This window comes from Hibiscus syriacus, unplaced genomic scaffold (genome assembly GCF_006381635.1).
Source record: "Hibiscus syriacus cultivar Baekdansim isolate YM2019G1 unplaced genomic scaffold, ASM638163v2 tig00117028_pilon, whole genome shotgun sequence".
Taxonomy (NCBI): domain Eukaryota; kingdom Viridiplantae; phylum Streptophyta; class Magnoliopsida; order Malvales; family Malvaceae; genus Hibiscus; species Hibiscus syriacus.
This window is the reverse complement of record NW_024063531.1, coordinates 258396-281856: the sequence shown is the minus strand read 5'-3', so window position 1 is coordinate 281856 and position 23461 is coordinate 258396. Positions and strand designations below refer to the sequence as shown.

Genomic DNA, 23461 nt, shown 5'->3' with positions numbered 1-23461 from the left:
ATGAATAACAATCCATTTTACCATTGAAATCACTTTAAAAATTAAATTATAATTACTACTTTAATTTAAATACATTATACATATCTTTTAGAACATATAACAAGCATGGATGCATATAAACAATCGTCAATTCCTTATTTTAATATTTTTAATAATTATATATTTTTTAAAATATTCAATAGAAAACTTAAGATTATCTAACTCTCGAAAGAAAGATTCAAAGAATTCATTTTCACACTTTATGAGTCATGCAAAATGAATAATTTTTCAATTTCTCTTTTTACAAAAAAGACAAAATAATGTTATTTTATCATCTTGACACCTCATCATCCAATCCAAAACTAATGAAATCCATTACTTTTAGTTGCATGAGAAGAAAGATATTCAATAGTTCATACTCTGACAGTTCTTAATAAAACTGAGATCGTTCTACGAAATGATGAGTATAATTTTTTTTATTTAATTTTTTTAAGTCTAATGATCGAAAAATCATTTTCACGATTTAAACATTTATTTTAATCATTATAATTATTGATAAATGTGTTTAATTTGGTTAAGCTCATTAGATTTAAATGATGGATTAATTTAAAATTAAATTAAAATTTGACGAGTGAAATTGAAAAGCTAAAGATCAAATTGCAAAGTAAACAAAATTTATTTATTTATTTATTAAATTAATATTTTTTTCATTTACACGATAAAATTATTTATATTTTTTATACATTAACAATTCGCATAAATCATATTTGAGTTGAAATAATAAGAAGATAATCGAATTCCAACTTTACTTGAGGGCTTCAACTAGTTAGATTCTTCCTGGGTAGTTCTCACGTAATTGTTTGAACCAGTGTTAACAGGCCACATCAGCTGGACCTCTTTGATGCTATACCAAAATATAATAACAAGAAATAACTATTGGATATTAAGTATTTTTCTTTTTCAAATCCGAAATTTTCGATGCTGTTTTTGGGTCAAATTCAAATGTCTCAACTCGCTCCGTATTTCTCTCTCATTTCGTCTCGTCTCCCTTTATATCTCTCTCTCTCTCTTTCTCTCTATATATGTCTCTCTGTATGTGTGTGCATAAGTAATGGATATGGGAGAGATACATAAACAGTCGTTGTTTGCTGATGTGGCATCATCAAGATTCACATGTAAATGCACGGTGGTGATAATAACCTTCTTCCCCTTCCAAACTTTATTGCCAAAGATTTTTGAAAGTGAGAATCTTGATGATGCTGCATCGGCAATAAACGACTATACACAACAAGAAAAAATAAATATACCGTTCTCTCGAGGTATCCATCTCAGTTGCAAATGTACTGTTTTGCACTTCTCAACAAAATCAAGTTGATTATTTTCTTCTTTTTCTTTTTCTGTTGTTGTCAGGTGAGTAGAGTAGTTTTCTTTTATACTAATCTTAATTTCATGGGGGTAATCTTTAACTAATATGAAGGGTATCCCCTTGAAGTGTCGACTTACCTAGGGTGTTTCCAAAGGTTTTTGACTTGCAGATCTATGACTGTTCTTCTAAATCAATAAGTTGCTACAGTGGAAATGGGTACTTTTTCATGGAAACGGACTGTGGCCTACTATGTCAAAATGGTGAACTTTTATGGTTAATCCATTTCTTTCCTTCTCTTGTTCTGTTATCTTTGATTGTTCCAACAAAAGGAAATTAGATCCATTCATTTACTCTGCAGATCTTTGATTTCGTTAAAGATATTTGCCGGCGGGATTGCAGATGTGCAAGCATCACCAGTGTTGGTATATATTAGACTTAAGAGAAAGGAGGTATATATTAGATTTGTTTGTTTATAGGGATTTGATGATATCAGCTAAATAGCTCACTGCACAAGTTTTGGTTCTTTTCACCACCTTTGTCCTCACTAGGGAAAAGATTCAAAAACGTATTTGATTAAACACTTGATAAAAAAAATAGTTTAGTGTACGAACCCAAGTGGATTTTATCTGTAGAATCACAAATCGTTGAAAAATGGAAGTGATGTCCGGAACTTCAAATGTGGAAGAGAGATGGTGAGGTTTTCGTGAAGATGTCATACAGTCGTGGGAATTTCTTCATATTTAGCTTGAAGACGCATGAAACACCTGACTTCTTTAAGTTGATACTGTGTAATTCACTATAGATTGAGAAATAATTCTCGGGTGGATTATATTGGGAAATTTTCCCCTTGTGCTGGCAAAAATGGCTGAGTAAATGATGTGGGGGGAAAATTCTCAATATAATCCACCCGAAAATTATTTTCTCATCTAGGGTGAATTACACAGTACCAACCTAAAGACGTCAGGTGTTCCATGCATCTTCAAGTTAAATATGAACACTGCATGACGTCTTCAGGCAAATGAAGAAGACCCCACGACTGCAAGACATCTTTAGGTAAATGGAGAAAATCTCAGGAGTGCATGGCACTTTTAGACTAATAAAAAGCCCTAATTCATGAAACAATATGGTTGAAGGAAAAATTATTTTTCCCATAACCGTTTATGGGCGAGTAAGCCTTTTGTGTTTGATAGCCCTTTGGCATCAATCAACCATCCCTTCTTGTTGGTGGACCGTCCGCCAGAGACGCATCCTTGCAACTTGGACCCTCAAACATATTGTCTCTTTCTCTCTGATCAATTTCAAGACTATCCAGTCCCACCGATTCCTCATCCCTTTCAATAATACACGTAACCCATAATATTTTTTTCATATAAGTGTCTAAATCTGCTTCTTCGATCATGAAAGGGATGATTCGAGTGTCTAAAAAGTTATGGAAATCTGTGTGCCTCTATCACTTTCCAAGTTGTAGGTACTTGTATATATATTAATGGTATATACCATAGTTTCTTTCAGCTTCGTTCTTTACTGCATTAATTGTAAGCCAAACTGATACGAAAAGTTTGGCCCACTATTGATTATCTAAACTCTTACAAAGATCTACTACAATATACCCGTATTATCAGTTACTAGTTCTGCAAAAATCCTTTTTTTAAGTCCGTTCTTCTTTAAAGAGAAATAAAGCTTTAAGCAAGAAAATAACAGTCAGTACTACGTCTTTAACTCGCGTGTTACAATGGGATTTAGGCTTATAGGTTTTATTAAGCTCTTAGAATTTATGCACACACACACACACACCACATCCTAGACAAGTTCTTACTGGTTTCTCCTGGAGTCAGTTTCATGGCAGAAAAATCTTTCAGGTGTTCTTTCTTTTTGGGGTTCAAACTTTCAGGTTTTCTGGGTAAATGCTAAATAGCAAGAATTAAATGTGGAACTTTGTAACAAGCCTGTCTTCGAACTCGAGCCTTTATCTTTGTTTGCTTCTCCAATATAATCTTTAATCAGTTAAGTAAGATCCCTTTACTTCTCCCCCGTGAGTATGTGACTACAGCAACTCATCATCCTCCACCTATCATCTTAGGTCATAGACACCTTCTCTCCAAATTTTATGGCTGTCCCTTATTCGGTTTTTGAACATTATATATATATTTACAAAATTTGTTATTATTATGAACTTTTCTTTGGTCCATTATAACTTTTGGGAAGGAGATACCATTGACAGGCCTTGAACCCTACCTTTGAGTTGTCAATAAAGAGCTTTAACAATGCCCCATTGGGTTGTTGGTCAGAATGCTGCATTGCTGCTTACGGAGCCTAAAATCTTGCAATCAATGGAAATACTTGCTTGAGAAAAATCGTTCTGAAATTTTAATGCTCTTATTATACAGCTTTGAGTAATACTCAAAGAGAGATGTTTTTCACTTCTGTAACGTTTGGCCATCATGTGGTCTGAGATCATTGCTATTCTTGGACTTGTCCTGTACTGTTTTCATTAGATTAATAGAATCAAATTTTAGCTGGGAGAAAAAGGTGTGTTTGGTAATTATCTCATCGTTTAATCTTATTAATCATCAGAACTACAGATGACCATGGATTAAGTAATTGAAGTCTCATCTCATCATCAATACCTCAAAAGAAAGATTGACAAAGGATGCGTAGATATCGTACAATGGCTGCAGCTACAGGAAGCACTATACATTTACTTATATTACTGTTCTCACTAAATATGTGGGTTTGCTAACTCGAAGCTTGTTCGTTATTATACTTTTATCAGATATGACAGACTGTATATATATGGATATTTTCCTTATCAACTATTTTCATGCAGATCTGGAAATCTGGAGTACTAGTCTATTCTCAAGAACCGCGTATGCCTATGGCATTGATTTTGTCTTTTCTTAGTTATAGGAACCAAGTTGAATAAAACATAACTAGTGCAGCAGTAATGTTAAAAAGACATCTAATTATGGGATCAACCTGATAACATTAGTATTTCTCTCAACAAAATATTTCACAGTAATGATTTCTCTATACATGGCCCTACTACTTGGTAAAACGCTTACTTGCACTGAGATTCCAAGTCATGTCTAATAAGCTGTCAGTTAGTACACTTATTTTTATTTTCGGTTCTTTTGCTGAACCACTGCCGTGATGGTAGTTGTGCTTCCACCCAAGTTTTCATTTAGGTGTTTCTTCAATAATTATGTTTTAGTCGTTTCTTACTGTTTGCAAAGCATATATAGGAACTGGAGCTCCTGGATTAGACATCTTTCAGAAACTTCATCGAAAGCTGGATGATTCATATATATTTCAGTAACTGATTTTGAATTTGCTTAACGTGATATTGATATGCTATCGGTATATGTTTCCTGCTTAGACTCCTCCATGCATGATGTATGACACAATGGGATTAGACATTTAAAGCACGCTGTCGCTGCTTTACCTCTCTCTGGTGCTCTGCAAATTTTTGTGAAGATTGTGAAAGAATGATCCAAAGCTTTCGTTGAATGGATTCAGAAAAGCCGAAATGGACCCGAAAATGTTGAAATATGGTCCATGTGATTGAAGCGGGCGGCGGCGGCTTTTACGTGGCAGGCATGCAAGTTAAGGACTAGCAGCCACAATAAACCAATATATTATGCCCCTTCTTGAGATTTAGCCACAGCCGAGTAAAGAAGTTGAAGTAGGACAAAAAACCAAGGTGCAACAGCCCAACCCAGCTGAGAAGTGAGAAGACACCTTAATTCAATTTCATACTATTATTTTTTATAAACAATATTAAGCAAAAACATTTTTAAAAATAATAATAACAATTAATTGTATTAAATGAATAAAGAAGAACATAATAAAAGTTTATAAACTCGGGAAAAAAGTTTATTACATTTAAAGTCATCAATCATGAAAAAATAAACAAATAGTTTAATAATGAAAACTTTATCCTGTGAAAAATAGTTAAAAAATTGTAATCAAATGACTTAAAATAAAAAAATACAAACAAACACGATTATCAATAGTAAATAGTAAGCACATGAATATTAATATAATAATAAAAATATAACAACACGTTAAAAATTGAATTTATCAGAACTCAAACAGACCATATATGGAATATATGCAAGCAACTTTCAATATAAGAGACCATATAAACTATCATTATCTTCAAAATCTTATCCTATATTTTGAATTCAAGAATCTTACAAATTTTCCAATAGGTTATAATTTCAATTCTAACACTTCATACTTCTTACTTTAGCTGATGACAAGTCAAATTTAGTTTCAAATTCTACTTATTAATTCTCTTCCAAGATTTCACTTATAAACCCCTCATCTTTAATCATTCCTAACTCCTTCATCTTTTGATTTTAAGATAACTTAATCTTTCCTTAAGCTTAAGTATCATCTAAGGAACATAACCCAAACTTAAATTCAATTCAAAATCAGCTAACAAGAAAATTTACCTTTGCTTATGGTAACTCACGACTGGAAGAAGAATAAGAAAAAGAAAAAGAAGAAGAAGAAGAAGAAGAGTTCTCTGGATATTTCCTTTTCCTTTCCTTTTAAATATCCACTTGTATATATCCTCACCATATCAGATTTTTAATTCATTTCTTGGTCAAATGACCATTTTGCCCTTCCAATCATCCTTCTTTGCTATTTAATCTTACACAAAATTTTCCATATAAGCCCTTAAACTTTTCAATTTACCTACTTTAGTCACTAAATTCTGAAGTTTTACAATTTGGTCACTAACACGGTGTTTGGGATGTTATAGAGAACTAGTTAAAAGATCCAACAATGATCAAATCAACAAGATAACCAAATAAATACCAATATAAAAATTGACGATGAATTCAATTATAATATTTTTTTAATAAAATTAAGATAAAACGTGTTACTAGAACATACAAAAATATCAGTTATTTTTTTTATGAAAATGAAAATTTTATTAAATAAAATAAAACAAGGACATTTATAAAACAAAACTTATAAATATTAAAATAATATTTTAATATTTTATATTAAAAATGAAAATGTATAATTGTTGTATATATGAGGTCATATATTTGCTGTTAATGTTTATTTAATATTTTTTTTATAAAAAAGTAACAATTTATTTTTTTAGAAAGATGAGGATTAAATTTAAGATAAAAAGAATTAAATCGATAAAAATGTAAATATTAAGATTTTTTTGGGGTAGAATTTTTGTGAGGGTTTGGGGTGAAAACAAATGAAGAGTTGGCTTGAAGGTTGGAAATTAGGCTCAGAAGTGTAGTCGAGTCCAGTTCGGAACTCCAACTCCAAATGACTCTCCAAAACTTCCTCAAAACCCTGAAAACTGCTAAAAGATCCTCCGCTTCAACCCTTCCTCCAAAACCTTATCAACACCTACCCCACCTTATCTCCCAATTCCTCACTGCTTCTAAGCCTCTTGATTCCTCTACTCTTCCCCATCTCGATTCCACCACTTTCCATGATATCCTCACAAACCCACATCTCAAAGCCTCCAAATGCTTTCGTTTCTTCAATTTGGTTGTCAATAACCAATCTATGCTTTCCTTCAAACCCGATCTTCAGGATCACTTGACCCTTATTTCTAGGCTTGTAAAAGCCAGGTTGTTTGCCGATGCTGAAGCTCTGATGAAAACTGTGTCGATTGATGAGAATCTCAGGTACCCTTTTCTTGTTATAGCCTCTGGTGTTGAGAATTTATGTGTCGACTCTAAAGTTACTGCAAAGTTTTTTAATTTAATGCTTAAAGTTTACTCTGATAGTGGGAAATTCAGTGAGGCATCAAAGGCTTTTGATTTTATGAAGGATAATGGGATTAAGATTGACGAGAGAACTTGTACTGTTCATTTAAATGCTCTTAAGAAAGCTGATGAATTGGGGATGGCTTTAGATTTCTTTGATCAAATGGTACAAACAGGTCTTGCGATTTCTGTTTATTCATTGACATCTGTGATTGATGGATTGTGTAGAAATGGGGATATAAAGAAAGGCAGAGAGTTAATGGAGGAGATGTCCGGCAGAGGGATTAAAGGCAATGTAATAACTTATAATACCCTGATAGATTCATGTGCAAAAAGATGGGACTTTGATGAGTTGGATTTAGTGTTAGGTTTGATGAACAAAGCAGGAGTAGGTTTTAATGTGGATACTTATAAATTTCTGATAGATGGGTATACAAGCTATGGGAAAATCGAAGATGCAGAAAGGTTAGTCATGGAGATGCATGTTGAAGCTTTGCAAGTTGATGCTTATTTGTATAATTTGATGATAAATGGGTATTGTAAATTAGGATCAATGGAGAATGTGTTATTGTTGTTAGGTAGAATGAGCGATAGAGGCGTAAAGCCAAATGCTGATACATATTGGCCTATAATAAATTGGTATTCTAAGATTGGAGGAATGGAGATGGCAATGAAGTATGTTAGAGAGATGCAAATGATGGGATTTGAGTTGGACAAGGATATGTATGATATGTTGATCGATAGGTTTTACCGAATGGAATGGCTGGTGAAGCTTTTGAGTTGCAAATCGAGATGGAGAGGAAAGGATTTCATGCTGATATATCATTATGCAATCAGATAGGGGAACTATTGTGTGAAACTAATCAGACTGAGAAAGCAAAGATGCTGGTAAACATAATGATTAAAAGGGGTAATGCCCTAAGACGGTAAGCTTCGCATCTGCAATCAGTTAATGTTGCTGCTTCATGAGATGCACAATGTTACTCATGACTTGGTACTTTTTATTTGGTTGAGCATTTTGTATTAGATGCATCTAAGTGCTCCAATGCCAAGTGTATACAATGTTAATGTAGAATTCAATTTTTGATGATGCTGTTCTCCTGCCTATAAATTTCTGCAATAAAATGTGTACTCCTATTTCATACTAGTCAATGGGCATTTCCACTTTTAAAGATTTGTTTTCTGCTTGGTTTTTCTGTTAGTTCTTGATGTTCACTTAATGTTTTCGTTCTAGTGAGTATATAATGTATCGATATTTCAATCTTTGTTGCTTGGCATTGCCAGCCAAAGACACCTCATGTGCCGTATCAAAGATTATGGTGAAATTTCTTCCTTCCAGTATATAGTACCTTAGAAGTTGAGAAGTTCTCATCTAGTATGCTTGTTGCATCGCACTTGATGAGTTTTTGATAAAATGGTATCCTGAAGTTGAATCCTCACTTTTTATTTTCCTGACCGAAAAAAAAAAATCTTTTCCAAATTATATACACTTAAAAGGCTTGTTCATTATTCCTCGCATATCAACGACCTGATCAACAGAGAATTGTATTTCAGTTTCTCTTTATTCCTCACAAAGGAAACAAAGTAGCGGATGCGATGTCGAAGATGGTATGGGGATTACCGCACGGACTTCAGACATAAACACAATCACCGGAAACTGTCAAGATGCTGCTGCAAGAGTAGGCGTTTGTTTTTTTTAGATGTTTAAGTTTACACATTCAAAAAAATAAAATAAAAAGGGTTGCTCATTGTGTTATGTCCCTGATTTGCCCTTGGCCAAAACAAGCCTTTGTACAAAATTTGCTCGTGGAATTTGTCAGCAAGTTATAACAGAACATTAAAGCATCATAATGCCATTTCCCGTCATGCAACAATACCATACAGCATCAGTATAATGAGAGGAGAAAATGGCTGGAAAGATTTGGTACTTAAATTAGTGATTACAAGCCACGAAATGGTACATGAACAAAATTGCTTAGCGACCTTGGAATGCTGAGGGAGTGTTTCATCGTTTGTACGTTGCCTAAAGGTGACAATCCCATGTCATTCTTCTCCATAAGCACCGCAGGGAAATAGCAGAGTGGCTCAGAAAACTGCTTTGCTCCACTTTCAAGGAAGAGGTCCAAATTCTTGTTATATTGATCCCCTCCAGTGTGGATTGCTTGGTCCCCAGAAAATGGCATTACTATATCACGAGGGAATTCTTCATCATCTGAGCAGTTGCCATTCTCCTGCACGTCCTGCATTGCCAGGTCATCATACTCTTCATCTGACTTTGTTGAGCCTTCATCAACAGAACCTACCTATACAACAGAAATAGACAAAATTTTGAGTAAAATCCTCCCACAATCTTAAAGCACTATATAAGACCTTATTTCATCCTGAAGACCACCAACTAGACAGCAGAACCTAATGGCATTTCAATCATCCAACTTTCGTAAAATGTATCAATGAAACAAGCTTACAATGTGGATTAACTACGTAAACAATGAACTAATAAGAACTACTCTGGGTATGATTGCATAGCAGTTTGTGATACCTTTGCAAATAATCTCTAAATTCAATGTCGTAATGATATATATTTTTCACCTTTTGGAGAGTCTAACATGACTTCATACCTCTTCATGGAGCTGTTTGTCACCTTCATCACTAAAATCCTCATCACTGTCCACCTCAGGTGGATCGTCAACTTCTTCATCGCTGCCATACACCGAACTTTCCTCCTTTAACTGTAATATAAAAATAGAATCAATAGACCGAGCCTAATATAAGAAAGCTAATAAATTAAGATTAGTAGCAATAAAAAGGTTTTTTATTTCATCTAATTCGACATATGCGCATCAAAGCTAACTACAAGCACTGGAAAAGAGTATTAAAAGAAAAGCACTCGATGTAAGATGCTACCTCCTTTGAAGGACAATTAGACATCCTCGGTGAGCTGCAGCACGAAGATTGGTATCTACTTCCATTATCAGTCCCATCAAATCTTGACTCATCTACACTTCCAGCATGACTTGTTCCACTATCACTAGGCCAGGCACTAATTCCATAGTGACCAAATTGAAGATTAACAGGTTCGGCCTTGCCAATTGTTAACGGTCCATACAAGGGAACCCCATTACTATCAAGGGATTCAACTGACCAAGCCTTTGCCACAGATCCATCGATGTTAAGAAGAGCCATTAGTCGCCTAGAAGAACCATTCCTCTGGATCAACTGAAACATACCCTTGGAACTGAGTGAATTGGCAGCACACTGATTCCAGTATTCCTCATCAACAACAACAACAGTATTTGTTATAGGATCATAGAGTTTCTCCCCAGCTTCAAGCCTACGGAGGCAACTGAAAACTGTTGCATGTATGGCCGCCACACTTTTGTCAACATTTGTGTTGTTTATTTTGGGGACGTAATGCTTGTCAGCACGATTACATAGATAATCTTGTATCGTCCTGATATTCCTTATATACTTCACATATTTATTTTTAGCAGGATCCAATGTCATGTACTTTGCACGAACTGCAAATCTTTCCAAGTGTTTGTCTTCATTTGTAATGTATATCATGAATGGTATGATTGAGGGGTGTTTCTTCATAAGCCCCATCTGCACATGAAGAACAATAAATAAATTTATATTAAAAAAAAACAAGGTGAGGGTAATGAGCACATTTGATAGAAGGGAATCAGCACATTTGATGGAAGGGAATCAACCATATGTCCACTTACAACAAAATTAAGGCTTAAGTGAACACCCTCGACTACTACAGACTCTTTCCTCTCTTCCCATGCAGTAATTAGTCTGTCTAGACTGTCAATAACCATTTCACTTTGGGCCTTGAATCCTTCAACTGCCATATGTCTGTGGCCAATCAATTCAGTACTAGTAGAACTACCCTCCACTGGTCGGGCATCAGATTTTCCACCTGAAGAACAATCAGCTAGCTCACTCTGAGAAGGTGACTGAGAATTGCCAGCCAACTTTTTTGCTCTTTTTTTAGCCTTAGCTTCTGCAACTGCCACAGGATCCAAACACTCCCCAGCATGGTAGGTTGAAGACCAGAGTAAAGGATTTTCCTTCTCATCTACGAAACTCCTCATCATGTGGCGAATAGAGTCAGTTGAAATCACAGTTGTAATTCCCAACCTGCTACCCTGCACGACATGATCCAAAGCACTAAGATTACATGAAGATTAGTTGGGACCGCTAGAGCCAACCAATATTATTATGCAAAACAAACATACCAGCAAAGCAGACAAAGTAGATTTGCCACAACCACTAGTGCCACACAACAACACAGTAACAGATTCCTTCCTCTCTCGGATTCTGCAGTGAAGACCTAACAGAGTTACAAGGGGAGATAATACATGTTCCATTAAAAAAATTATGGAATACTTGTGATGTGATAATGGAGAAAATCATGCTTGAGTAGACTATCTATTGAAATACATTTTACAAATATTTTGTCATGTCAAATAAGGCAAAATAATGAAGTGTGAAATACCCATCTCCAAGCAACCATAATCAACTCTAAAAATTTGCAAGAAAATATGAAATTAGAGGAATAGATGCATATGCTCAAGCAAGAAATTAATTTATGCCGCGCATTATTGAAATTTCTTTTGCTAAGTACGAGATGTAATACAATACCTGCATGCCAAAACCAGGTCAGCCCTCTGGTTTGGACCAACATACTTATATTCAGCCAGAGCATCACAGACAACATCTAAGAAAGTTTCTCTTTTAACAATTATCGATGTACGTCTTTTGTACAGCTCAAATGGTATATGCTTATTTCTACCGTTGCTGTTAGAAGCTAAATAGCTGCCTTCCTCCGCTCTACAAACGTCATCAAAGGTAGGACAGACATCTTTCTTTTCAGAGTTACCTTTCAAACCATCATTATTGCATATCTCACTTTTTATCAATTCAAAAACCCTCTTGCTAATCTAGTAAGAAATACAAAGACTGCATTCAGCAAAAGGATCCACTTTCCATTACAGCTAAGGAACACGAGAGAAACCATTAATGTGAGGCTAGAAAAATAAATAAGAAATGACATATCTCGACAACACCAGAATAAAATAAAAGCAGACAAGAATTAAAGAAATGACCAAGCCCCAAACTCAATGTGCATACATAAATGAAATAATTGTTTCAAGTATCACCCTCTCACTGAAAATGATAATGAGGGCTTCTATCTCCCAATAGGAAGCAGAAGGTAAATTACAAACAAAAATAAAACAGATAACATGCATATCATCAGCCAAGCGAATCACTCAATGGTAAAGGGACCACAAAGTAGAACGAGATTCAGTACGCGGAGATGACAACAAAAATGGAAACAGGTCAGAATCAATTCCATCTTAATTGATTTCGACCAGTTGCAAAAGTGTGAAAACTTTTGCAGAAACAAATAGGAACCTAAGAAACTAAGCCATTCAAGTACCTCGTTTTAGAGGTTGAATGAGAAGCTATATTCGGCCAAAATTCTATGACAACTACAGAATGTTTATTCTTTGACAAACGGTAGCAAAAAAATGCTACTATAAGATTGTTAAATTTTGTAAATTGACTCGGCATTATAGCTAAAAAGCATGCAAAATTGGAAAGGAATTTATAGAACATGTTATAAGAAATCCAGATCTATCAATTCATCATCCACGCTTTTCTTTATTATTTTATAACTATAATTTATCAATCAATCAAAAAGAAAAGAAAATAACTAATATATACGAAGAAACCGTAATTCAATGAAATCAACGAAATTGCCAGAAGTTAAAAAAAAAACAAAAACAAAAACCTTGAAGGCATGACGAGCTTTGCAGCCCATGAGTTGGAGAGTGCTTTGAAGGACGGAGCGCGTGTATCGGAACGACGACGTCTCCTGCTTCTCACCTTCCTCGACTACCACTATATACAACACCTTCAGTAATTCTCCCATCATCTGTATCTCTACAACAAAACAAAATGGAACCAAATGTCAACTTTTAGAAATAACGAAATGTAAAAGAATCGATGAAGAGCAGTTGAGAAATCCAACCTGAAATTATATAGAGCGAAATTAGCCGAACGAGAGAGAGAGAGAGAGAGAGAGAGGATGGGCTATTAAGATTTGTTTTGCCTATAAATCGTCAAATGCTAGAGACGAAGAAAAGCAGAGGGAAATTATCTACAGCAATTTCTTGATCGAGTCATCATGCGAGAAAACAGAGTCCTTTATTTCCTACTTTTTCTTTCTCTTTAACTTTAAAGCAAAAAGAAAAGAAAAAACAATCGGAGGAACAATTAAAGGGGAACGGAAAAGACTGGCGTCACCTTCTGTCGGAGAAGGAATTACGATTTGCTTCGGATAGCATTGTAGTGAGAAGAAGGATATTTATATTTGTAAACTGAATCGGGGTCGAGTGTGGGCCCCTTTTCTAATTGGCACGTGTATGGAGCAGTGGCAATTGAAGTAAATCCAAAATAGGCTTTAAAGATTAAAAATATCTTGGTCTGATAACTCAAAAAATTGATATTTTATTAGATTCGATTTAAAAAATTAATTTATCGACTTAAATCGATTTGATTTGACTTCAAATTGTAATTTCATAAATTTGATTTAGACTAAAAAAAATTTAAATTTAAATCAAGTTATAAAATAGAATTTGAATAACTCAAAATTTTTAGTAATTAGTAGATTGATTTTTAAATATGATTCGATTCCTTAACTATGTATAATATATGTATATCACATATAAAAAAATAAGAAATATATATATGTATTATATATGGTTATAGAAAAATATATAAATTGAAATAAAATAACATCATAATATTATAAAGATTTACAATTAGATTTAAACAAAAATTTGAACAAATCGTCTCAAAAAAATTTAAATCAAATTTGAGTTATAAAGTATAACTCATCAACTCTTATAATTCAAAATCTTTTAACTCGATTTAACTCGACTCAACCATCGCTTACTTAAAATCCCCATTGTCTTTTTTTTTAAGGTGTAAACTTTTCCAGATTGTTAAAGTTGTTTCATCAACAATTTTATTGTAAATCAATGACAAGTAAAGTCTATAATAAACATTATTAAAATTTTCAAACGACTTTTAACTACTCAATTTATAATTATATCATTTCATTATTGATTTAAATGACTTTTCATATCTGTTGGCTCTAATTGTTATGACTAGGCACTAACCCTTGTAGACATTGAGATAGACTTTGTTCTTTCAGTTTTTCTGTTGATGTCATTCTATGTTCCTGTTAATTTAAATTAAATTAAATTAAATTAAATATTATTATCTTTAGTTTTAAATACTTGATAGATGTGTATATTATCTTTAAGTATCACTCGATACATTTTCTCCTATAACTCTCAATCTAATACTCCATTATTTTAACTGATTATTAATGCTAATAATATTAGTTGTTTCTGGATAATTTCCTTTTGACTATATTTTATTAAAATAGCAAACCGTATATAGAGAGAAAGCATTATAATCAAGGGGAAAAGTGCAATGGACATAAAACATTATTGGTTGGCCAAATAAATTTTCCTTATTTTATTTATCTTTGGTCCGGTTTTAGTGTATACTTGATAGTTGGTTTTGTACAAGTTGAGAAAAATACCCCCAACTTTTCCCAGTTTGGCACCATGTAATTGTGCTTTGAGTTGCCGATCTGTGCTTTTTCATTTCATATTTTTTAGATGCAACTTTGAAATGGTCAAGGGGGTTAATGCAGTAGCCAGAATTTCAAAACTAGCTCCTTCTCCGAACGACTTTTAACTCATCGAAGACACTCAATTTCGTCTTTCGCTATTAATTATTATATTATATAATATTACAAATTATATTATAATTATATATATAATATAATTAATTTTATTTGCATTGTGCAGGCCTGATACATCTAATAAAACAGCCCAACGACCCACCAAGCAGGTAGCCCAAGTCCCGAACTGACTGCTGGGTAACTCACATCAGTTAGGTTGTTGAACCCCTATCCCCTCTACGCCGCAAGGAGCCCCGAAGTCCCCTTGTTCATCACGCCTTCCTCAGCCGCACTTCACGAATCCAACGTCCCCGTCAACAACACCAACGACGTGCACATGTGGAACTTCAAAACAACCACAAACAAATCGAGTTTTACTCGGATTAAAACTCTAAAAATAGCCTAGTTATTACTATAAAGCCATGTACTTAGAACACAATCACACACAATATACACGATATCGAGAGAGAAAGAAATCACAAGTGTATACGGAACATTGTTTTACACAGTGTTTTGAAAATCGGACCGGACTGACCGGTTCAACCGGGAATCGTTGCCTAGTCCGGTTCAATCTAGACCGGTTGAACCGCTACTAGTGAACCGGCCAGAACCGCTAAACCGTTCAAATCGGATCGGCTGAAAACCGGGAAAAACCGGAAAAAACCGCCAATTTTGTTTTTTTTTAAATAAACCAAACGACGTCGTTTGTTAAACGAGCCAAGTCGAACTGAGTATTGCTGAGCTCGACTCGAACTTGAAAACTTTAAAAGTAAGCTCAACTCTACTCAAACTCATGAGCTAAAAATTATCAAGTTCAACTCGAACTCGAAATATAATATTGAAACTTGAACTCGAAAAGGCTTGAACTCAAAAAAAATTAGAAGCTCGATTGAAGCCTAAAATTCGAGCTTGATTGAAGTGAAAGAGTAGTTCACTCAATTCTCACCAAAAGGCTCTATGATTTTGAATGTCAAATTACCTCTATTATTTATAGAAGTTAGTTGGGATGATCTTCTATGTTTCTTAGCCATGTGGGATTGTTTTAAAAAATTAAACCAAACAATATCATTTGTTATGATTTTTTAGCCCTAAATTTATTTTTTAATTATAGTTATATAATTATATTTATTATTCAATATGTTTTACCTTAAATATTATGTTGTAGTTAATTTGAATCATTTTGTTTCACTTGATTTTATGGTTTTTAACTTATATATATTATGACTTGCTTTGAATATGAATTGTGATATAAAAATGTATTTTTTATTAAATATTTTTGGTATTTTTATTTAATTTTTTAAATAATTATGACGTCGTCCGGTTCTTCGAACCGGTCAGACCGGTTCGACCGGTTGAACCAGTGAACCGGTAGCATGGCCGGTTCGCTAACCGGTCCAGTTCTGAAAACCATGGTTTTACAGATTCGAAAGAAATAAAGGTATTTTTTTCTGTTACCTTCGATTCAGCGTGTTCTTGGTTTGCATGCGGCTATCCTTTTTTTGTCTCTCAATTTGAAAAACACCAAAGGGACACTTTTTGGCCGATGAACGGGGAGGGCCATCGAGATCTATCTATTAGATCTTGCCCTCCCGAGACCGTTTTTGAAAAAACCATTCGGATATTCAAAGTGGGGAAGAGAAAAGCTTTTAAAAAAATGATTTTTTTTTGGGATTTACCGTCGATGAACGACGGTCGTCGTCATTCAACGACGGTGGTGGGGCGGCGCGGGTCGGCATACGCCCGATTTCTAGAGATGGTCGGCCCCTGTTCTTCATTTGGATGAGCAAGGGAGAGTATTTCGTAAGTGGAGAGGGGAGTGTTGTTTTGAAAACTTACCAAATGAAAGATTAAAAGAAAATTTTAGCTTTTATAGTTGGCCCACGAAATTCGTCTGTCGACCAGACCCAAGTAACCAAACCCACGTGTTTTCTAATAAAAGTGGGTAAATAATTGTTTTGATCCCTTTCATTTTTTAAAGAGACTATTTTGACCCCAAATCGAGTTTTCCCTTGTAATTTTTGTTCGATATTTAACACCCAACTTGCCCATCTTTTAATTTAGTCCCTTTCCCCTGTAATTTTTTTTCAAATATTATAATATATTTAATTATATATCTATATATATATATTAGTATTATTTTCTTTTTCTCTATTATTATTAATGCACATATTTATTCCTTATTAATTATTATTATTTTACATTATCCATTATATATATATATATATACGCATATTTCTTATACCTTATTTATATATATATTATTAATTTATATAGTTTTTAATTATTTTGTTTGGTTATTTCTTTATTTAAGTACTATATCCTATATTTATATATGTATAAGTTTTTCTATTATTTTTCTATTTTCATTTTTTACTATTATTATATCATACTATATTTTATTTTTATTTTTTCACTATATTTTTTATTATTCTTTTGCCTTTATTATTATTATTATTTATATATTTTTTATTACTATTATTATATGTTATATATATTTATTATTTTGTAAATTTCATTTTATCCTTTTTTATCTTTTTTTTTGCATTATTATTGTTATTATCTTCTTTATTTTATGCATTTTATTTATATATATATTTGTTTTTGTGTCTCTTTGATTTTTATTTATCTTGCATACATTTTCTTTACATGTTTTATTTTCTCTACTTTATTGCATTTATTTTTATTTCACCTTCTTTATTTTACTCATTTTTACTACCTTTTTATCTAACATAACTTTTGACTTTTAAAGGGTACATCTTCAATTAATCAGAGGTAAGTAATTTAGGATCAAATTTTACCTTTTAATTTAAAATTACAATTTTCTTAATTAAAGACAATTGGAAATTGTGTAGTACCGAAAGGGCAGTTCAATGGTACTAACCCTTCCTTGACTGTAACCGACTCCCGAATCCGACATATCACTAGTGAGATGTAGATCAGGTAAGGAATAAGGTATTCGATCTACCTATTTGTTTTAAAATAAAAGATCAGTGGTGACTCCAATCCATTTTCCTAAGTCGAAGCCCAATTTCAAGCCCAACCGAAAGACGGTTTCGACAACTTGGCGACTCGGTTGGGGACACAAGTAAGTGGGTCAGGCTAAGGTAATTTCCAGATGTCTTTTTAACGAAAAAAGTGAGTTTAAATTTTAAGGTAACATTTAGATCCTTATTGCTTATATTTGATTATATTTTCGAGTAAATAGTTGTACTAACCGCTAATGATTTCAGCCTTCCAAAATCGTTTTTTCCTCTAAGGATCTATACCCGAGCTCTAAACCCTATTTTAAGTACGGGTAAAAGCGATGCCTTCGTGTGAATTTATTCACTGTGCGGGCCTAGCAAGTAGCATTCGGGATTCATATACCTTATGTCTTCGTGTGAATTTATTCACCGTGCGGGCATAAGGGAATGTGTCATCTCGAGTTTAACTTAGTCCACACAAGCCTGTGATAGGTTCAGGACTAAGGGTCGGGCAAGCCCAAGGGGGCACCGGCAAGGAGAACTCAGGTACCGTGTTTTAGAACCTAAACCGGGAGACCATGGAGAATTAGAGCCTACCCCGAAACCACATTCCAAAACCTAGGATATTTTTACCCTAACCATCTTTTTTTTATGTTTTTTTCTCTTTCGTCATTATTTATTTATTTATTTATTTTTATTTTACTAACTTTTTTGCCTTTGTGTTTGTTTTCTAACATTTGCATCATAATAAGAGGCTATTGATCCCTAAAAAACATTTGTTATACATAAAATAATCCGAATTAATGGACAAAGATGTTGTAATACAAGAGATTGAAAACGTCGAGGCACGACTATGGTCCGAGAAGACTCAGAAAGAGAAGGGAGACAGTCTTCAGGGGAACTATGTGTCAGAGCTGGTTAGTTATGCCCCTGTCAGCCTGAAATAAAACGATGTCCAAGAGCTGGGAAACATTTGGGACAGTTGGAAGAATGGCAAAAAGTAGAAGTTCAGTCAACGATATGGTGATATTACCCTCTTCCTCTATTTCAAGACTGATGAGCCCCTGCTCCGAGCATTAATTCAATTCTGGAACCTGGGATGTAGTTGCTTTACCTTTAACTGGGAGGACATAGTGCCCACTATCGAAGAGTATACTACCCTACTGCACTGCGAAAGCATCAAACTAGAGAGGGCATATATCAAGCACATCAAGAGTTAGCCTTTCAAGAACGGACTAACTAAGATTGCAGGGGTTGATGAAAAATGGGTGACTGATTGACTCTGACACAAAGGTAACGGGGAAGGAATCGAGTGGATTCACATACGGCAACTAATGAAGAACCACCCTGATGAAAGGAAAACTATAGACCTTTTTGCACTGGGTCTATACAATTTGATTATCTTTCCGAAGACCCTGGGGTGCATCGACGCAGCTATGGTGGAACTATTTGAATAACTTCTAAGGCAAGTCAACCCAGCACCGGCCATCTTAGCCGAGACCTTTCGGTCCCTTAATCATTACAGAATAACTAGTGGAGGAAGGTTCATTGGGTGTGTTCAGGTCCTTCAAGTTTGGATTCACAACCACTTTTGGAAGACTAACGGGGTTGTCTACCGCCGATTTAGCACCACCTATTCACCTTTGGGAGAGTTTATCACTATGAAATGACATGAAGGCGCTACAAAAGAAAAATGGATGAAGGTCTTCACTCATCTTCAGGACCGGGATATTACCTGGAGAACCCCCTGGTTGTTCCTCAGTGACGTTCTTTTTCGGTGTGGGGATTCTGATACTATGACCTTACTTGGACTTTGGGGTGCATTTGGGTATGCTTTGTCATTGACACTTAGACAATATGGGGCACGTCAGTTCGTCCCGACTACATATGAATTATTTGCATCAGAGTTTGTGTACCATGGTGATAATTATAAGAAGATGATCAAAGAGGTAGCTGACTCATGGAAGAAAGTGTTCCGAATGGATATTGTGGCTGCTAGAGACATGCTTACTCCGGATTATATGGAGTGGCGAATATTGAGAAAGAATGATAACATCCTGGTGCCAGACTGTGAAGACACTCGGACCATGGAGAAACATCTCAGGCCTGTCCCTTCTGAACTTGAGATAGCCAAGACAGAGTTTGAAGATGTGAATAACGAGCTGGAGAATAGGATTAAGGAACTTGAAGCTGAACGTTATCAATGGAAGCTAGATACCAACTCTCAGAAAGATAGAGCAGACAAACTGGAAAGAGAACAAAAAAAGCCTGTTTTGAGCTCAAAGATTTGAGAAATGGGTATCAAGATAAAGTCAAGGATAACTCCAAGTTGAAAGTAACCTCTGAATAATGGAAATACGAAGCTCACAATCTGAAAATGAAGTTAGAGGGGCATGATGAAAGAGCTTGGAAGGAACAGCTGAAGATTGCTCAAAGACGCTTAGCAGACAGTCAACATCAGAACCAGCGCTTGAGAATCCGGGTGGCTGACTTAGAGAAACAACATGAGAGAGATGGCAAGACAATAGCTGAGTTAGAAGTTATTGTAGATGGATTCAAGAAACAAGCGAACGAGCTTCAGATAGTGCCCTTCGACGGAGGTTTACAGTGGCGTTTTTGTTGGGAGCAAGCACAACAAAGGGTAAGGGCCAGAGACGCAAACATCCGAGATTTTTTGGATCAAGTACAGAAAGTAGCCCGTCATCTTCACAGCCTGGCAAGACAATGCATTCAACCAGTGACAGATGAAGACAGAAGATTTGTCAATCTACTAAAATCTGTTCGGGGTCTAGAGTATTTAGTCCAGATGTACCTTTAATTTATTTTTATGTCTATTAAAAGATAAAATATTTTTGTCTAAATAAGGATTATTTATAATAATAGACATTTTTTCTGGATCAATGCCTCAAAATTGCATACATCATACATTGCATATCTTGCATTCTATATTTCATGTTTGTTTTTTTTATTTTTTATTTTCCATGTTTTTACATTCGTATTAACTAACAGAACATGTCTCAGACACCAAGCTTACCACCGCAAGCATTAGATACGCATCACCCGCACAATACTCGAGCAAAAAAGAGACAAATTGAGGCCAGAATCGAGAAGACTGAAGAGAATATGGCAATACTGCAGAAAGAATTGAAGGACAAAATGGCTCAGAACAGTCAAAGTACCCTAGAGTCCATCAAGAAAAGCACGGAGTCCTTAGTCGACCAGATCGTGGCTAAGTTATCTGGTTTACAATAACAAGAAAGTGCACCCGGAGTAGGTGCATCTGATGGGATAACCATATCACCAACCCCACAAGTGGTTGTCTTATCCGAGATCTTACCCGGACTGCAAGGTGAGTCATCTGCCACCAAAGGGAAAGTTGTATCGGTTGCAAATTTACAAACTTCTGCAGTCAATCCTGACAGTCATCCAGACGACTACCCTATTCCGGATTTTAACGAGGATGATAAGGCAAAGAAGATGGAAGAGAAGATCAGGATGTTAGAAGATCAAATGAAGATGGTCCAAGGGGACCATGATTATTATGGAGTAGACGCAATGGAGCTAAGCTTAGTTCCAGATTTGGTGCTTTCACCTAAGTTTAAAATTCCTGAGTTTGATAAGTTCAACGGGAACAGATGCCCTTCAGCCCATATCACTATGTTCTGTTAGAAGATGACAGGATACAGAGGAAATGACCAACTCTTGATCCATTTCTTTCAGGAGAGCCTGTCCGGTTCAGCTATCCGGTGGTACAACCAGCTCAGCCGAACTCATATCAAGACATTGAAAGACTTAGCCAAATCTTTCTTAGAGCAGTACAAGCATATCAATGATATGAGACCAGACCGAGTTATACTACAGAGCCTGAAAAAGAAGCATAACGAAAGTTTCCGACAGTACGCACAGAGGCTGAGGGATTTATCTGTGCAAGTTCATCCACCCTTGGATGAAAGGGAAACTAGAAAGTTATTTGTACAGACCTTGAAGACACCTTACTTCGGGCACCTGGTGGCAATTACATCAGGAACTTTCTCAAATCTAGTTATGGCTGGTGAGATGGTGGAGCTAGCTATAAAACAAGGAAAAATAGAATGACGGGACTCCAGAAGAAGCCTCTCATAAGGAACTAGGACCGAGAGATCAATGATGTCAACACTTACAACGCTAACAAAGGTGTTACGATATCAAGTTCAAAAACCACTGCAGCTGTACCATTCGGTACTTCTAATCAAATTCAGCGAGAACCAATGAAAGAAAGGGAGCAGTTCGATCCCATTTCCATGACGTATAAAGAGTTATATCAACAACACTTCGACACTCAAGCGATATCACCCTACCCAATGGATCTGATAAAGCCCCCGTATCCGAAATAGTTTGACGAAAACGCCCACTGCGAATATCATGGAGGTGTATAGGGGAATTCAATTTAAAACTGTCTCGTATTCAAGAGGCTTGTACAACAAATGCGGAACAAAAATTGGATTCATTTCAACTCCGGAGCACCAAACGTCGCCCAAAAGCTCCTTTGGCTTGGGTATGGAGCCAAATGGTAAAAGCGGGGCTTCTTGTACCTCAATCACGTGCAACAAGGATTGAAGATGATAACTATTGTTGTTACCACAACGAAGAAGGGCATGAAGTACAAGATTTCCCAGAATTCAAGTCATTATTCCATTTCATGATGGACAAGAAAGAGCTGGATTTCTATGAAGAAATTCAAGATTCCCCGGAAGTAGAAGTTTGCGCTACTGGAGAATCACTAGAAAGAGGATTTGGTAGGGGTAGTCCATTGATAATTACCCCTAAAGCAAAGATGACAGCAACAAATCAAGCCAATGTGGTGATCACAACACCTCGGTCTTTTCAATATAAAGACCACTTGATCCTTTCAAACAGGATGTACTAGCTATCAATGAGCCTATAAAGGAGGAAGAAGCTAAAGAGTTCCTCAAGATCTTGAAGCACAGCGAGTACAATATTGTAGAACAACTCCACAACTTACTTACACGTACTTCAATGCTAGCACTATTTTTGAACTCGGAGGCACATCGAGAAACACTGTTGAAATTCCTAAATTAAACGTTCGTGCCGCAGAACATACCAGTCACCAAGATGGATCAACTGGTAAATAATATTCAAGCTGATAATCTCATCTCATTCTCAGATAATGAGATTCCATCCAGAGGAAGAGGCCGAACTAAGGTATTACACATCACTACCTATTGTAAGGGGCATGCCTTACCGAGTGTGTTGATCGATAACGGCTCAGCCCTAAACGATATGTCTTTGGTTACACTAAAAAGGCTGTCAATAGATACCTTACATATGAGAGCATGTCAGAATGTGGTCCGAGCATTTGATGGGACTAAAAGAGAGGTTATTGGCAAGATCGAGGTGTCGTTGACCATCGGACCTACCACCTATGATGTTGAGTTCCTTATGATGGATATCATGTCATCCTATAGTTGTCTTTTGGGAAGGCCATGGATTCATCAAGCATGTGAAGTGCCCTCCACGCTGCACCAAAAAGTTAAGTTTGTTATTGACGTGTCCTTAGTAATTATCAATGCTGAGGAAGATATCGTGGCAAATGTGACCAGAGAGGCCCCATCGAAGTAGATGAAGAACCAGTGGA

The 23461-nt window shown here is 35.4% G+C and overlaps 2 protein-coding genes and 1 long non-coding RNA gene across 4 annotated transcripts; 1 reads left to right on the top strand and 2 right to left on the bottom strand.

The window, feature by feature from the left end:
• Window positions 1–1293: 1293 nt before the first annotated feature.
• LOC120196217 lies at window positions 1294–20065 on the bottom strand. The gene is made up of 3 exons (XR_005523141.1): window positions 20045–20065; window positions 1447–1592; window positions 1294–1322 (listed from the first exon to the last, which is right to left on the bottom strand). It is a non-coding gene; the product is annotated as an uncharacterized LOC120196217 (long non-coding RNA).
• LOC120196216 (pentatricopeptide repeat-containing protein At2g28050-like) lies at window positions 6568–8191 on the top strand. The gene is given in 3 exon segments (XM_039198070.1): window positions 6568–7841; window positions 7844–8005; window positions 8008–8191. Coding segments are annotated over 3 exon segments (1398 nt in total). The 5' UTR covers window positions 6568–6646; the 3' UTR covers window positions 8049–8191.
• LOC120196215 (P-loop NTPase domain-containing protein LPA1 homolog 2-like) lies at window positions 9004–13410 on the bottom strand. Of its 2 annotated transcripts, XM_039198069.1 has the most exons (9): window positions 13136–13410; window positions 12896–13047; window positions 11743–12041; window positions 11337–11418; window positions 10821–11246; window positions 10000–10698; window positions 9714–9824; window positions 9250–9398; window positions 9004–9207 (listed from the first exon to the last, which is right to left on the bottom strand). In XM_039198069.1, the coding sequence occupies exons 2-9, from the start codon at window positions 13037–13039 to the stop codon at window positions 9036–9038; spliced, it is 2082 nt and encodes a 693-aa protein (XP_039054000.1). In that variant the 5' UTR covers window positions 13040–13047; window positions 13136–13410; the 3' UTR covers window positions 9004–9035. The 2 variants fall into 2 exon arrangements, with proteins under 2 accessions (XP_039054000.1, XP_039053999.1); XM_039198068.1 differs by having other exon boundaries at window positions 9004–9398; window positions 13136–13406.
• Window positions 20066–23461: the final 3396 nt, after the last annotated feature.

Excerpts from the sequence above, each read along its gene's own strand:
- LOC120196215 (XM_039198068.1), bottom strand. The coding sequence starts at position 13,039 with ATGATGGGAGAATTACTGAAGGTGTTGTATATAGTGGTAGTCGAGGAA. Across the intron at positions 12,042-12,895 it reads AAGCTCGTCATGCCTTCAAG|ATTAGCAAGAGGGTTTTTGA; the intron begins GTTTTTGTTTTT and ends ATTTCTTACTAG. Across the intron at positions 9,825-9,999 it reads CTAATTGTCCTTCAAAGGAG|TTAAAGGAGGAAAGTTCGGT; the intron begins GTAGCATCTTAC and ends TTTATATTACAG.